This window comes from Pongo abelii, chromosome 1, assembly GCF_028885655.2.
Source record: "Pongo abelii isolate AG06213 chromosome 1, NHGRI_mPonAbe1-v2.0_pri, whole genome shotgun sequence".
NCBI classification, from domain to species: domain Eukaryota; kingdom Metazoa; phylum Chordata; class Mammalia; order Primates; family Hominidae; genus Pongo; species Pongo abelii.
Window position 1 is genome coordinate 186,781,753 of NC_071985.2, and position 14,809 is coordinate 186,796,561.

The following is a 14,809-nucleotide window of genomic DNA, read 5'->3' on the forward strand; positions in this document are numbered from 1 at the left end:
AACAGAGAGAATGAAGGAAGGAAAAGGCTAGAAAATATAGAATAAAGTGTAAAAGAGACATGTGGGACAATAGCAAATGGCTGAACATACAAGCAATAAAGGTCCCAGAAGGAGAGGAGAAAGAGAATGGGGAAAAGATAAGAGCTGACATGTTTTCTGAACTGTGGGGCAATATGATGCAGCCACAGATTATAGAAGCACCAGGAAGGATACATACAAAGCAAATATCTACAAAGAAGGATAAATACAAAGAAAAACTCACTTAGGCACATCACGGTAAAACTGCTAAAACCCAAAGGCAAAGGAGAGTCTTCCCTGTATGGGAAAAGAAGCAAGATCTTGGCCGGGTGCAGTGGCTCACACCTGTAATCCCAGCACTTTGGGAGGCTGAGGCAGGTGATCACGAGGTCAGGAGCTCGAGACCAACCTGGCCAACATGGTGAAACCCCATCTCTACTAAAAAAAAAAAAAAAAAAAAAAATTATCTGGCCGTGGTGTTGGGTGCCTGTAATCCCAGCTACTCAGTAGGCTGAGGCAAGAGAATCACTTGAACCCAGGAGTCGGAGGTTGCAGTGAGCTGTGACTGCGCCACTGCACTCCAGCCCAAGTGACAGTGCAAGACTCTATCTCAAAAAAATAAAAGAGAAGCAAGATCCCTGGACTCTCCAGCCTGCAGGGCCTTCCTGACCCTCATCCAATGTCAGCTTCCAGGAGACTGATGTGAAGTGAGGTGAGCCAGACTCTCTCCTCTCCATCGGGGCACCCTCATACTGAGCCCTCCCCACAGGAAGGGAACCCCTGCCTTTTTCAGATAATGTCAGATGTTGATGAATGAGGTTCGGGAGAGGCTTGAAAGGGGAAGATTTGGGAATCTCACAGCCCCTCCTGGGGATCAAATCCTTCTCTTTAAAATTAAGCAAGATTGTGTGGGGTGTGAGCCAGCTCATCTGTTTTCTGACTCTGGTCTCAGAATGTCTATTCTTCCTTTTAGTCCAGCCACCAGAGCCCCAATCCACTTCCCTCTCTGAGCCTCAGTCTCCTCAGTTGCAAAATGTGGCTATTTAAAAAAATTTTTTTATTCTTTTTATTCATAAAAAAAAATAAATAGATGCAGGGTTTTGCCATGTTGCCCAGGCTGGTCACAAACTCCCAAGCTCAGCCGATCTGCCTGCCTCAGCCTCCCAAAGTTCTGGGATTACAGGTGTGAGCCACCACGCCCAGCCAAAATATAGCTATTAATAGGCATCAAGCAGTAGTAGATTGTGATATCATAGATGTAAAAGTGCTTTGCAAACTGTAAACTGCTGTACCCTTTTAGTGGTTGCTATCCCTGCCTGGCAGAACCATCAGCAGCAGGTTAGAGAGCAAATGTTCATGCAGATGAGGAGCTTCCTCAGGAATCTGTGGTCTGTAGATGCCCTCAAGGGTCAACATGTGCTTTCTTTGCTAAGATTTGGGGATTTCTGACTTCCTGCCAGCTTGGTACAGCAACAAGGTGATTCTGGCTGAAGTCTCAGTAGAGCTGCCACCTCTCAGCATGGTGCCAGGAGAGGAAGCCCTGGAGTCATCAGCTCTGGACAGGCCTGGAGGTGGCCTTTCAAGTCCTCTGACCTGCGCATCCTGTGTGTCGCAAGTGAAGGATCTGACACTAGCCCTCATTTTCACTCAGTCATCAAGCTTTCTCCAACTCCACTGGGTATAGGGTTTGGACACTCAGAAAGGTACCTCCACCTGGGAGACAGCCCAACTTTTCTGTTTCCAAAACCAACATGACCAACCTCCCAGATTTGAGACTTCATGGCTCCCTTCTCTGTCAACCAGCACTACAAGGGCATGGTTAACATTTATTAAATACTCACTGTTCTAAGCGCTTTATTTAGCTTAAAGTATTTAATTATCACTGTACCCTATGAGGTGGGTTCTATAATTAGCCCCACGTTACAGGAGAGAAGACGGAAGCAGGAGAGTCACGCCCCCTGTGAAGGTCGCACTCACTCACTGCTCCTCACCCAGCCTGCTCCCCTCAGACCCGCGGTACCATCTGATTACTTCCCTTTCATCCCCATCCAAGACCCTTTTCTGGCATTTTTTCCCCACAATTCTAACACAGCTCACTAGCTAAGATCTCGTCCTTTGAGGGCCTTTGTACCAACTATGATCTTATGCATTATAGAACAGAATTCTCAAATAGAAATCATAAATCCCTAGACTCTAATTTTATTACTCTTGTTTCTGCATGCATTTCCAGAATTCTAGAATCCAGTGATAGATCCCAGAACCAGAGACATCTAGAGAATCCTAGAAAGGAATTCTAGCATCCAGCAATTAGGCTTTTGAATCCAGGTTCAACGGTAGAACAATGGGGAGTGGAATGGAGGTAGGATGGGAATTTAATAGAATGCCCAGTCTAGAAAGGGCCCTGGTGCCTTAGATCTGCTCCAGCCCAAGCCAGCCGATGTGGGGACTGTGCCCTCTCACTGACCGTCTGAACCATCAGGAGATCCTCACTCTCACGTGGCCACTCACTCCAGGGCCTCATCTGATGTTCAGGAGAGTCAGTGTCATTGCTATGCCTACCGGAGCCTAGGGTGGGGATGCTGAGGCCAAGTGGCATGGTCATTTGGGTCCCGGTTCTGGATCTTGGAGAAACTGCTAGGCCTCTGGGAGCCTCGGTTTCTTCATCTGAATAAGGGGGTGGGGGTGGGGGCAAGGTCAGATGATTTCCAAGACCTCTTCCACTTGAGGGAGTGAGTTGCCTAAATCCCAAGAGCTGCCATTTGCCTTCTAGTTAGGACTACTGACGACGATGATTACCATGTGATGAGCACCTAAGCTGAACTGGACACTGTGCTGAGCACTTTCCAGCCATTATCTCACTCAAATGAGTTCAGGTAGGCTTCCTGGAGGAGAGGGGTTGGAGGGGCAGCGTCTGCTTGGAGGACAAAAAAGTGAAGAGAGAGGGAGGATGGCAAGATTGGCCACGAGGGACCCCCGGAACTAGATGGGGAAACAACAAGTCGACTCTTCACATACGGGATGGTTTGTTGCTTCCCAGAGGCAGAGGCAGGGGGCTGGCCAAGATGACCTCTGCCCACTCAGGCGCTCAGTGTAGCTACAGACGGAGCCTAGGATTGGCGATCAAGATACCCTGCTGACGCCGCCCTCTTGCTGTGTGCCCACAGGACGAGCGTGAGGAGGCTCCTGGCAGTTGGGCTGTTCTGAGCCGGCGGCAGAAGGGAGCTTGATGCGTGCCTGGCGTGCACAGGCCGATGCCGCCGGCAGAAAAGAGCGAGGGGCCACCGGTCCCGGCGCCCGCGGAACGCGCCCGGGGCCGGGGACCGGGCCTGCCGTCGCCGGCGCTGTGCTGCGCCTGCGGTCTGTGCGCGCTGCTGGCGGGCGTGAACGTGACGCTGGCAGGCGCCTTCGCTTCCTTCCTGCCCGGGCACAATGCGCTGCTCGTCGTGGGGCCGGCGCTGCTGGTGCTGGCGCTCGGCTTCTTCGCGGCCTGCTGCGTGTGTAGCCGCCGGGGCCCCGCGCCCCGTGAGCGCTCGGCGGCCGCGGCGGGCCCGGGCCAGGGTGGCGGCCGCGCCGGGCCCGTGGCGCTGGAGATGGAAAGCAGCGAGCCCACGGCACAGGACACCACGGCCGTGCAGCTCAGCCCTGCCGTCTCCGCCGCATCCTCCGGCCGCTCCAGCCCCGGCCCCAGCCCCCTCGCCTTGGAGGCCCCGGCGCCCGCGGCCGTCTGCGCGCTGCACTCAGAAGGAGTCCAGCTCAACCCACCCCGGGAGCGGGCCGCCCCCTAGCGGATCAGGGCCCCGCCGTGACTCCGCTGTCCAGATTCATTCCCCTTCCTTCAGTGCCATTTAAGGGGGAAAAAGAAAGAAAGAAAAAAGAAAACCTTGTCTTCCTTCCTTCCTTTGTTTTTTACAAGGGTCTGGTGCTGGGCGCAGGTGGCCTCATCTTTTCCATCTCCCAAACTCCTGGGTAGAATGTGGTGATGGTGTCAGGGGTCACACCCCAAAGAAGGGAGCAGCAGAGCCTTGGCCCCTTAGGTGGGGTCTCTGGTCCCTAGTAAACCTTATCCATCCAGCTTGCTGAAAGTAGGCCCCTGGACCCTGGAACCCTGACACTGCCACCCTCCCCCTGGCATTTGGGCACTGTGAACCAAGGAGCACCCACCCTGAAGGGGCTAACCACCAGCAGTGCCAGTCCCCCCAGTGAGGTGGGAGGAAGAGAGGGAGAAGGGTTGAATGTCAGCCTGGGCTGTCTCTGTCCTTGCACACACCGTGAAAGGCTTCCAGCCCCCCTCTCCTACCCCTCCCCACCTTCCTTGTTTCTACCCCAGCATGACCTTTGGGATTCATTTGGCTGAGAAGCCGTGGCCCTGACTTGAGCCAGGATGGTCCCTAGAAGTAGGGCCGGGGTGAGCACTCCCCACCCTTTCTGTCTGACTAGGAGCAGGAGTAGTTGAGACTGGGGCCCTGACAGAGGTGAGTGGTGAGGGGGCTTCTGCAGCCCTGAAAGTCCTAGTGTGACTTTCACTGCCAGCAATGCTGGTCCCCAGCCACCCTGACTGTGCCACACCATGCATTCCTGCAGTGCCTTACTCCTCAATAAAGCACCTTTGGAGTCAGTCCTCTGTGACAGTGCAGGCCTGGAGTGGGGGGTGGCTGTGGGGCCTCTGGCTAAGCACCCTGGGTTCTGGGGCCCTCCCAGCCTGTGGCTGAGTGCCCGAGCATCCTGGTACCAGCCCCTCCTGGACACCTAGAAGACTGTATCTAAGACTGTGTGCCCATGAATGTGGGAACAGATGTGTCAGATTGGGGGACTGGATGAACATAGGAGTGTGACTGTGGGTGTGATTGCCTGGCTCCTGTAAGAGGTGGGGAGTGGCAGCGTTTGGGTAACAGTCTGACATCACGCATGCATGTGGAGGTGTGAGGGCAGCAGTAGTGGTTGAGGGCATGGTCACTGAGCAGGGTGAGGGGAGAAGCGCTCCAGGGGCCTGTGCAAAGCCTAGACACTGCCCAGGCTAGCTGGACTTGCCGAGTTTGGGCCCAGCCTGTGGTTCGTCCAGGTGAGGGGGTAGGTGAGGGGGCCAAGTAGAGGAATAGGGGCTGCCTTGCAAAAATGAAAAGGGGTCAGGGGACTGAGAAGGAGACACTGCAACTCTGGGCCAGCCCTTCATCTCCATGCAGGTACGTAGGCAAGCAGTGACTGGGGCACATGCTGACCCACTGCCCCCGGCTGGCTATGACTCCCTGCCCAGCCACTCCTGGCTTCATCACCAGCCTCCCTTTCTCTTTCCAAGACAGGCTTTGCTACTACTCTGCCATGACCCAGACACTTCCCAGCAGCCCTGGGCTCTTCCTTCCTCTGGCGCCATCTCCGCCTCTGCCTCTCCTGCTGTCTCCCTCTCCCACTGACCTAGAGAAGAGCAAATCTGCCTGAGCAGGTGCTGAGCAGGCCACCTCTATTAATTTGCACGTGTCAATGGGCCTTAACCTTTGAAGCACCCAGTACCTACAGCTGATGACCTATTCTCTGAGCTCCCCAACCCTACCCTGTATGTGTGTAAGGAAGGCTACTTCCCCAGGCTCCAGTCCTGTCTCTTCTGGTGCATTGGTCTGCAGCTTCAGATGCCACCTGCTGCTGTGGTAGAGCAGTAGGTGAGAGGGGCCACCGCTGATGCAGCCTTGGGGTGTGGTCGGAACTACCCATCTCCTACCACTTTAGGATTCTAGCCCTGCAATGCTAGCCTCAGCCAAACCCCTCTCCCACCTGTTGTTAGATGCCTGGAATTAAATTCTCTTTCCTCTTCCCCCACAAGACTTCCAGATCCTGTTCTGCAAGCCTGGCTGCTGCAGAGGAAGAGTGAGCCTACGATAAGAACTCAGGGCAGTGGGACATGGATCAATGGTGTGGGTAGAATGGATCAGGGAATGTGGGACATTGGCTCCCCGGAGTCCCTTCCACTTACACACCCAGCTGAAGGTCATCATTTGTCTTTTCTCTGCCCCGCTTCCTCCACGGGCACACCAGAAGAGATTTTCCACATCCAGTGCCCCAGGGCTCACCTTCCCATCAGCTCCAGTCTGCCACCATGGGGACTCCTCACTTCACACCCCTTCCCTGGGTGACACCCAGGGACAGGCCCCTCTAGGGCAATATGGCCAGCAAGGCCCTAGGGAAGCCCCACTCTCCTACACATGGTGAGGCTGGAGGGTGTGCTCTGTCTCACACCTCTGCAGGCCCCTCCCAGGCAGGCTCCAGGCCCTGAAAGGGCCTCTGGGAGGCAGGTTTCTGTTGAGGAGAGGACACGATTCTGACAGCACAGAAGCATCAAGCTCCCTGACCTTGGGGAATTTAAGCAGGGACCAGTAGTTCCTGCAGGGATGCGGCAGACCGGCCCTGGAAGGAGGGTAAAACCTTCCACTCCCACCCTAGGCCCTGAAAGCCTAAGAATTGAGGCACTAGGGCCTATCCTCAGAGGCACAGGGACTGTGGTAGAGGACACAGAGCTGGTCCTTCTAAAGGAGGGGTACTCCCCAGGGCCTGGGGGTCGGGGGGCTCTAGGGTGCTACACGTGGTGAGTGGCCCCTGCCTCCCCGGGGAAACTACTGCTGGCCCGGACAAGGGAGCTCATTAAGGGAAATGAGGTTTCCCCCATGCTTCTCCCTCTAGGAGAAATGAGGGCAGCCACTTAGAACCTCTTTTTATTATTATCTTGAGATAGGATCTCTCTCTGTTGCCAAGGCTGGTGTGCAGTGGCACAGTCGCAGCTCACTGCAGCCTCAACCTCCCAGGCTCAAGTGATCTTCCCACCTCAGCCTCCCAAGTAGCTGGGACTACCGGCACACCCCACCATGCCCGGCTAATTTTTTGTATTTTTTGTAGAGACAGGGTCTCACTATGTTGCCCAGGCTGATCTTGAACCCCTGGGCTCAAGCAGTCCTCTCACCTGGGCCTCCCAAAGTGCTGGGATTATAAGTGTGAGCCACTGTGCCCGGCCTTAGAATCGTTTTTTTTTTTTTTTTTTACTAATTAATTTAAGAATTCCTGAGCCCTGCTATGTTCCCTGCTATGTGGGAATATAATGATGAACAAGCTCTCAGGGAGCTCACATTCTATTTGGAGGAGACAGACAATAAAGAATTAAATAAGTGAGCAAATGAGACCAAAAAAGCTTAGCTAGTGAACAGCACTACACAGAAAATTACAATAGGATGTTGTGATAGATAGGGGCACTTGTCGGATGGTTGGGGGTTCTTCTCTGAGAGGTGGCATTTAAGCTGAGCTCTGAATGGTGAGTCAGCCATACAAAGGTCTAGAGCAGGAACATTTCAAGCTCAGGAAACAGCCAGTGCAAAGCCCTAAAGGTGAGAATGAACTGGCCTTCGTGTGTCAGAACAAGAAATAAAGGCTGTTGAGACAGAGGTGGAAGATGAAGCTGGAGAGGCGGGGAGGGGGTATTGCTCAGCTCATGGAGGGCTTAGTAAGCCCGGGTGAGGAGTTGGGATTTGATTCTTGGTGAGATGGGAGCCACTGGAGGGTTTTAAGCAGGGAAGTGACATGATCTGATTTATGATGGTAAAGACTGCTCCACCTGCTGTGTGGAAGTAACAGAGTGGCAAGGGGAAAGAGGGAAAGCAAGGCTAGGAGGGGCAGGCTAGGAGGTCACGGCAGTGAGACATACGGGCGCTGGGACTAGGGTGGTTGCTTGGAGTGGACAGATTCTGCACCTCCTGGGGGAGTGTTTTGGGGACATGAAAGAGAATAATCCTGAGGAAGTTCTAAAATTTTGGTTTGAGCACCAGAATGTATGGTGGAGGATCTGGTTTTGGGAAAAAAGGGACATCCTGGTAAGGCAAAAGACCTGTTAGCCCAGAGGGACTGTCCCACAGGAGCTGGAGCCACAGCTCTGAGTTCTGGAAGAGGAGGCACTGGGATGGAGACGTAGAAGCTGTCGGCATGTGGGTGGTGGTGAAACTCCGAGGAGACAGGAAGACAGAGAACCCAGAAGCTAGAATAGTCTAACCACAGACTCTGGGGGAGCAGGGAGCCCACACTGCTGACTTCTGAATCCCACTCGGCCTTCTGTGATGCCAGGAGCCTTCCTGATGAGAGCTGTGGACTAGGAGTGGGGGATTAGGGAGAAGTGGAATGTGAGCACCAAGAGGCCAGAACTTCTGACTTGTTCACAGCTGTACCCTCGGTGCCCACCTGGCACAAGGTAGGTGCTCAATAAGCACGTCTGGACTGAAGGAGGAAGGAAAAGTTGTGGATCTCATCGCACAGCTGAGATTCCAGGTCCCCAGTAATACGGGTTTGTCAAGATGCCTAAGTCTGGGCAGGAAGGGAGAAGATCTCATATGTCTGGGAGTTCCCCTAACCAATTGCACAGTTTTCTATTTCTCTGTGGGGAGGTGGGATGGCACAAGAAGGAAGGGTTGACTAGATCGGCGCCAAAGGACCAGCCTAAGGGCCAGGCTCCCCAAAGCAGGATATGGCCAGATGGAGGGACCAAGCCTGAGGAAATCGGCACTGTTGGGGACTGCCACCAGAGGGCACCCCGGGCACATGGCAGGAGATAGACACCACTCAGCCCAACCAGACTGCACAATTTTGCCTTTTCGTCTTCTGAGGTCCAAGGCCCTAAGAAATGGGGGAAGAGGGGCAGTTAGGTCACTCAGATTTACTAAGTGACCCATCCAACCCTGGAACCTGACCTTATTACAGAGAGCGCCTGGATCTTGGACAGAAACTTAGTTAGCCTTTATCAAGGTCACAGATAAGTTCTGAGTCTGCTTATAGACTAAACCCTGACCTTGATGTTAGACTGAGCCCTCACCCCAGTCCATACTGTGTCCTGACCTTAATCATAGACTGAACTTGACCCTAGTCACACTCTGAGTTTTGACCCTGCCTGTCCATTCATCAAACACTGACCTTGATCCCAGACTGAGCTCTGACCCCAGTCCATAGACTAAACCCTGACCATTACCATATAGTGAACCCTGACTGCACACAGACTGATCACGGACACACATTAGCCCTTATTCTGGCCATAGACTGAGCCCTGACCCTGGGAACAGATAGCGCTGACCCTGGTCCATACACTGAACTCTGACTCTGATCACTGAGCCTGACCCTGAATCTGGTGCCAACCTGAACTCTGACCCTGATCCATATGCATTGAATCCTGACCCTGGACAACAACTGAGCTTTTATCATGGTCACAAACTGGCCTTGATCCCTAAGACTTGCTCTTCCAACACCCCAATGAGTTAAGGACCTTCCAGAAGAGGCTCTTGTGTCAGGCCAAGCTTTAGTCTGAGAAGGAAGTAATTCCTGGAACCACTTTTGTTGGGGAGAGAAGGAATTCTGGGTCTCCAAATGGTCCAGAAACTCCTCGACCTTGGACCCCTGAGAGGAAAGGCAGAGAAAGGCCGGTTCTAGGCTGCCCAGGACACGAGGGAAGAAGGGCAGCTAGGAACCTTCTCAAGGTATCCCCACAGCTGTGGGGGCGGGGCCTCTTCTGCCTGCCTGTCCATCTGGGGAGCCTCCCGACTGGCTGCCCCTTCATCTGCACTTCCGACTCCCTTCTGCTCCACAGTCTGGGCTCCACCCCTTGCTAGCTTTCCAGGAAAATAAGGAGGGACATTCCATGCGAGGGGTGGAACCAGGCCAGACTGAGGGCCCCATGCCCCCAACCCGTGCCCTAGCCGGAAGAGAAGCCCCTCCCTCTGGGAGCTCACTTTGGCTGCTTGCTCCAAACAGGCGAGAAAAGGTGAATCAGGCTCAAGGCGGCTCCAGCAGGGCCTCAGGTTGACAGCGGCCAAGACATAGGAGCATGAGGCAGCTGCTTGGGAAGTCCCCGAGGCCCCAGTATGTTCCTGGAGTCTGCACCGTGTGAAGGTGTGGTAGGTGAGGGCTAAGGACAGCACAGTCCCTCCCCAGGGCACACTGACCAACTTAATTTCTGCCATCCCCAGGGTTCAGCCTGGGTGCCCTCCCGCTGCAGGGCCCACCAGCCTCCAGGCTCACCTAGGGAGGCACCAAGGGCGGGGATGGGGGCCAAGCCAGGGAGGAGCTGGGGCGGGGGAGGGGGGCGGCTCGAGTCAAAAAACGCTGACGCCAAAGACAATGAGCTCTCCCAGGCTGAGGCAACTCATTTGGTCCCGGCCACGCTTTATTAAATTCTCATAAACCTGTCAGGGGGGACAGGGCTCGCTTCAGTTTACCTCATTAGCCCGACACAATGACAGTGGTGGGGGGACAGGCAGGGTGGGGGTGCGACAAGGGGAGGCTGGCGCTCAGAGCTGAGAACTGAGCCAGCCGGGAAGATAATTGAATTAAGTGGCTTTTGTTAATGGTTTTTAAGACTCCAAAGTGTAAATAACATTTAGGGGCATTCTTTTAATGGGGCTGGGGTTTTAGAGACCCAGGGAGCTTAGGGGAGGCCCAGCCTGGTCCCTGCCTTCTCCCCCACCCTAGGGGAGCTCCCGAGGGGAGAACTTGCAGGAGCCGCCCCAGGGATGCATTGCAGTTAGCCTTGGGAGGACCAAGGGGACTTCCCCAAGGGAAGGGGACAACATCATTGGAGCCAAAGAAGCTGAGACAACTTCCTGGTGAATCTTTGAAAAGAATCAGAGTACGTGAGCAAAAGAGGGGATGGATGCAGGGGGCTGTGATGACCTACCCAGTCCTGGAATGCTGCTGTTGGACAAAGTGGCCAGGGATGTCTCTGAGATGTTGCTGGAAAAATGGTCCTGGCCTCCTGGGGTCAATGTTCATTCCCCATGAGAGGTCAGTGGGAATGGAAGGTACTGGCTGTGTTGCCAGCAGGTAGTGAGCTCCCCATCACAGCGGATGTGAGAATGCTGTGAGTTGGGGTATCCCCAAACAAGGCAGTGGATTAGACTAGATCCCAGGCTTGCTGAAGGCAACTGGACTTGATCCAAGCTGTAAGAGGAACCTGAAAAGATGGCATGGTGAGCTCACTTCTCTGGGGGCACAAGGGCCTCGGGGAGCTAGGTGCCAGGGAACAGGGACACAGACACAGACAGAAGTTGAGAATCCAGCCCCTGGCTTTCCTCAGTCAACAGCTTCTCCCTCCCTGCAGAAAAGACCAGGTCAGGGAGTTGGCTGGATTGAAGGCAAAGGGCTCTGGGCTAAGATCCCAAGGGGCTGGAGGTGAGATGGGGCAGGGCTGGCCCTGGGCCAGCCCACAAAGGGTTAAGGCGCTAATCGCCCTGCATGCGACAAAGGGAAGTGGGTTTTTTGATCCAGAAAGGATCAGTCCCTGGGACGCCCCATCAGGCCCTTCAGCGTGAAATTACACCCCAGCAGGAGTGCTCCCCTCCCCCTACACACACATTACCCGCCGGGCCTGGCACAGGATTAGGGCCCAGAGTCATCAGCGTAATAGATCGCACCTCCCCACCCCATCCCTTCCCCCAGGAGCCTTCAGTCCTGCCTCCAGACCTGGGCCAGGCTCTTTCCTCATATCTGTCCACCTAGCAGTTGTGTTGCCTGGTCATCTTGGCCTCACTCTTGGTCTAGTCATTCCATCTGTCTCCTCCAGCCATGCATTGAGCCCCCACCTCACTCCTGGTCGTAGTGTCTTCATAACCTTTAATTGGCCTGCCGGAGGTACCTTCCATTGCTTATGTATTTGTTGTCTGTCTTCCCCCTCGCACGTCAGGTGCTGTCCTGCTCAGCACCGTATTCCCAGTGACGGGGCTGCATCTTCCACGCAGATGGTGCTCAGTCAACTAATGCTGACTTCCCATGCACCTCACGAAGACTGGGGCGTGGTCCCTAAACTCTGGATGTTGATGCCGAGAACTAGGAGACTGTACCAGGACAGGGCCATGTCCTCTGGAAGAGAGAGGAGGCTGTGGCATGGCCACTGCCTTGGACCTAGCCTCATCTCTTAAGGATGGCATGAGGGAGGCAGCCAGGAAAAGCGAGAGGGCCTTCGAGGACAGAGGGACCACCTGTCCTTGGATGCTGTCCGAGGAGATCCGCTCACTCCACTGCCCCAGGCTGCTGTGCCTTTGCCCTCTGATGACCTCTAAGCCCCATCTGCACCCCCAGCCAGGAGGACCCAGCATGGGAAGAAGCTCTGAATGGAACAATTGAGGAAACAGGATGATATTACATGGAAGACAAAACGCAGCAAGACTCTTGGAAACCAAGGCTGCCTGAGAAAGGCACCTGTATGGACCACCGTGACCAACCTCTACACAGGAGACAGAGGCCCAGAAAAAGCCAGGGCTTGCCCAAGCCCATACTGCAAAGCCATGGCAAGGCCCAGACAGAAGCCTGGTTCCCTGAGGTCCTCAGCAGAGCTTGTCCCTCACATGCTCTTCCCAGTTAATTTAACAAGTTCAGTACTGATTGAACACAAACTCTGCACCAGGCTGTATGCCATGCCAGCTTCTGCCCAGGGAGCTCCATCTGGCAGTGGTTGAGAACTGTATATAGTGGCCAGAGGCATCAAGAGAAGGAGGGGCATCTCCCTCCCCTGTGATAATCTGGCAAGGCTTCCTGGAGCGGGTGGCATGTGGCTGGGCTCTGAAGAGTGAAGCCTCTCCCCAGGAGGAGGGACGGACAGAGCAGAGGTACCCAGGGAGAGGATACAGTGAGTGTGTGAGGCGCCACACCAGTTGGGTGACACACTCCACAACAGCGTGAAAAGACATGTTCTATGTGGCTCCCAGGCCAAGGCAGGCCTGACAAGGAGGCTACTGGGTGGCAGATTTCAGACAACATGAAGAAGAACTTTCCAACAGCCCTGGCGTAGGCTGCCCTGGAAGGTAGTGAGCTGCCCACCCCTTCAGGCTTTTGGATAGGAGCTGGGTATCAGTGATTCCTCCCCGGATAGAGGCCGAACTAGAGACCCATGAGGATGTCTATTCTGAGAACCTGAAGCAGAAATGGCCAGACTTCAACAGGCCTGGCTCTTCAGTAGGCGACCTCTGCCCCCACACCTTGTCCATCCTCCTGGGCTCTGCAGGCCCCTGGTGGCTGGAGTGTGGGAGAGGGAGGTGACAAGGCAGACAGAAGAATGACTGCTTTTTCAGTTATTCTTCTATGTATCTATGGCTTCCACCCAACCCGGCAGGGTGGGGCACTTAAATCAGGCTCAGAAGTTGTCCAAAGCACCACTTAAAAAAAAATAGGGACTGAGGGCTGGCCGTGGTGGCTCACACCTGTAATCCCAGCACTTTGGGAGACCAAGGCTGGCTGATCACTTGAGCTCAGGAGTTCAAGACCAGGCTGGGCAACATGGTGAAACCCCACCTCTGTCAAAAAATACAAAAATTAGCTGGGCGTGGTGATGCGTACCTGTAGTCCCAGCTGCTTGGGAGGCTGAAGTGGAAGTATGGCTTGAGCCCAGGAAGATGAGGCTGCAGTGAGCTGTGATCATACCGCTGCATTTCAGCCTGGGTGACAGAGTGAGGCCCTGTCTTTAAAAAAACGAATAGGGACTGGGGCCCAGAGAGGGGCTTTTCCAATAGCCCACAGTCCGAGAGGCAGGTTGGGGCTTGCAGGCTGTGTGGTCCTTTCTAGGCAGCTTACCGAGGGCAGACTGAAGGTAAACCTGAAGGAGGTGAGCCTTTCACACGTCTTGCGGGCCCTGCCTCCACAGGGGCTGTGCGTGCTGAGGAGACGGGGAGGGGCGGGCCGATGAGCACCTGCCTTTACCTCCCCTTAATCACCCGTGTTGTCAAGCTTCCGCCTCAGCCCCCTGTCGTGAAGCTTCCGCCTCAGCTAACCTGGATTCTTCCTGAAGCACCGGGGCTCCTGTGTCCTGGAGTTCTCTTCAGGAGAATCCTAAGGTAAAAAAGAATGTGTTCCCTCCCTCCTGGCTGCCCAGCACATGCTGTGCAGAGGCCAGGGGATGAGCAGGGTGACCTGGGAAGGACCCAGGCCTGCGGGTCTATCGCCCCGCTCAGGTGAGACCAACAACAAAGAGCAGCTTGTACACACACTCACACCCACGTGCACCCACACACGCCCACACAGGCTCTTTCCAAGAACAGCTCTTCAAGCCTGGCTGCCAAGATAAAGGAGCCACGGGGCGGTCAACCCCAGGAGGAAATATCGCTTCTGCAACTTTTGTTGTTCAGAGGGCTTTGTGAAATCTCCAGACTCTTCTTGGAAAGGATCCCAGGCTGAGGTGGCAGTTTCCCGCAGCGGGAGACATGGCTGAGGGCCACGCAGCCTCCCCGGCCTGGAAGGAGTTGGGGGAGGAGAGCCCCAGGGCGCCGGGCTTGGAGTCATTAGTGGTGGCAACAGAAGCTTAATCCTTCACTTCCATTATTACCTCACTCAATTCCCACAAGCCTCGGGGTAGACAGAGACCTCCCCATTTTACAGATGATGAAACAGAGGTTCCCAGAAGCCTAGCAGCTTATTAAATGGTCCACAGTGAGTCAGTGCTAGAAATGAAATTGTGACTGACTTGGCACCAGTCACAGACTGAGCCGGCCCTGCCCCAAACTGAGTCCTGCCATGGCCCATTCTGAGCTCCAACTCTGACCTCTAATCGAGCTGTGTCTTGCCCTAGATTGATCCTGAATCTAGCCTCAGATTGCCCCTCCTGTTAGCCGTAAGCCCTTCGAGGTCAGAGACGTGTGCACTTCTCATTCACCCCTGCTCCTTTACGTGGATATATGTGTGATTATTTGAGTAATCTCCATTTTATCCACTAGACTATATATAGGGCCGGGAACTGAGTCTACTTTTGTTTAGTGGCACTTATCATAATGTAATAAGTGCAATAATAACAAGCAAG

At 54.4% G+C, this 14,809-nt stretch overlaps 1 protein-coding gene and 1 long non-coding RNA gene across 7 annotated transcripts; one reads left to right on the forward strand and one right to left on the reverse strand.

Annotated features, from left to right (window-relative positions):
• The first annotated feature begins 1,302 nt into the window (after nt 1–1,302).
• TMEM275 (transmembrane protein 275) lies at nt 1,303–3,866 on the forward strand. Its single transcript, XM_024243412.2, has 3 exons — nt 1,303–2,377; nt 2,789–2,891; nt 3,183–3,866. The coding sequence occupies exon 3, from the start codon at nt 3,270–3,272 to the stop codon at nt 3,801–3,803; it is 534 nt and encodes a 177-aa protein (XP_024099180.2). The 5' UTR covers nt 1,303–2,377; nt 2,789–2,891; nt 3,183–3,269; the 3' UTR covers nt 3,804–3,866.
• Nucleotides 3,867–10,148: 6,282 nt separating this feature from the next.
• On the reverse strand, nt 10,149–14,343 carry LOC129050989 (uncharacterized). Of its 6 annotated transcripts, none has more exons than XR_008514935.1 (5): nt 14,008–14,343; nt 13,591–13,845; nt 13,357–13,454; nt 11,488–12,130; nt 10,173–10,978 (listed from the first exon to the last, which is right to left on the reverse strand). It is a non-coding gene; the product is annotated as an uncharacterized LOC129050989 (long non-coding RNA). The 6 variants fall into 6 exon arrangements; XR_008514930.1 differs by having other exon boundaries at nt 11,488–11,883; nt 13,591–13,672; nt 13,788–14,343; XR_010135876.1 differs by having other exon boundaries at nt 10,149–10,211; nt 10,703–10,978; nt 11,488–13,454; nt 13,591–14,343.
• Between the last annotated feature and the right edge of the window lie 466 nt (nt 14,344–14,809).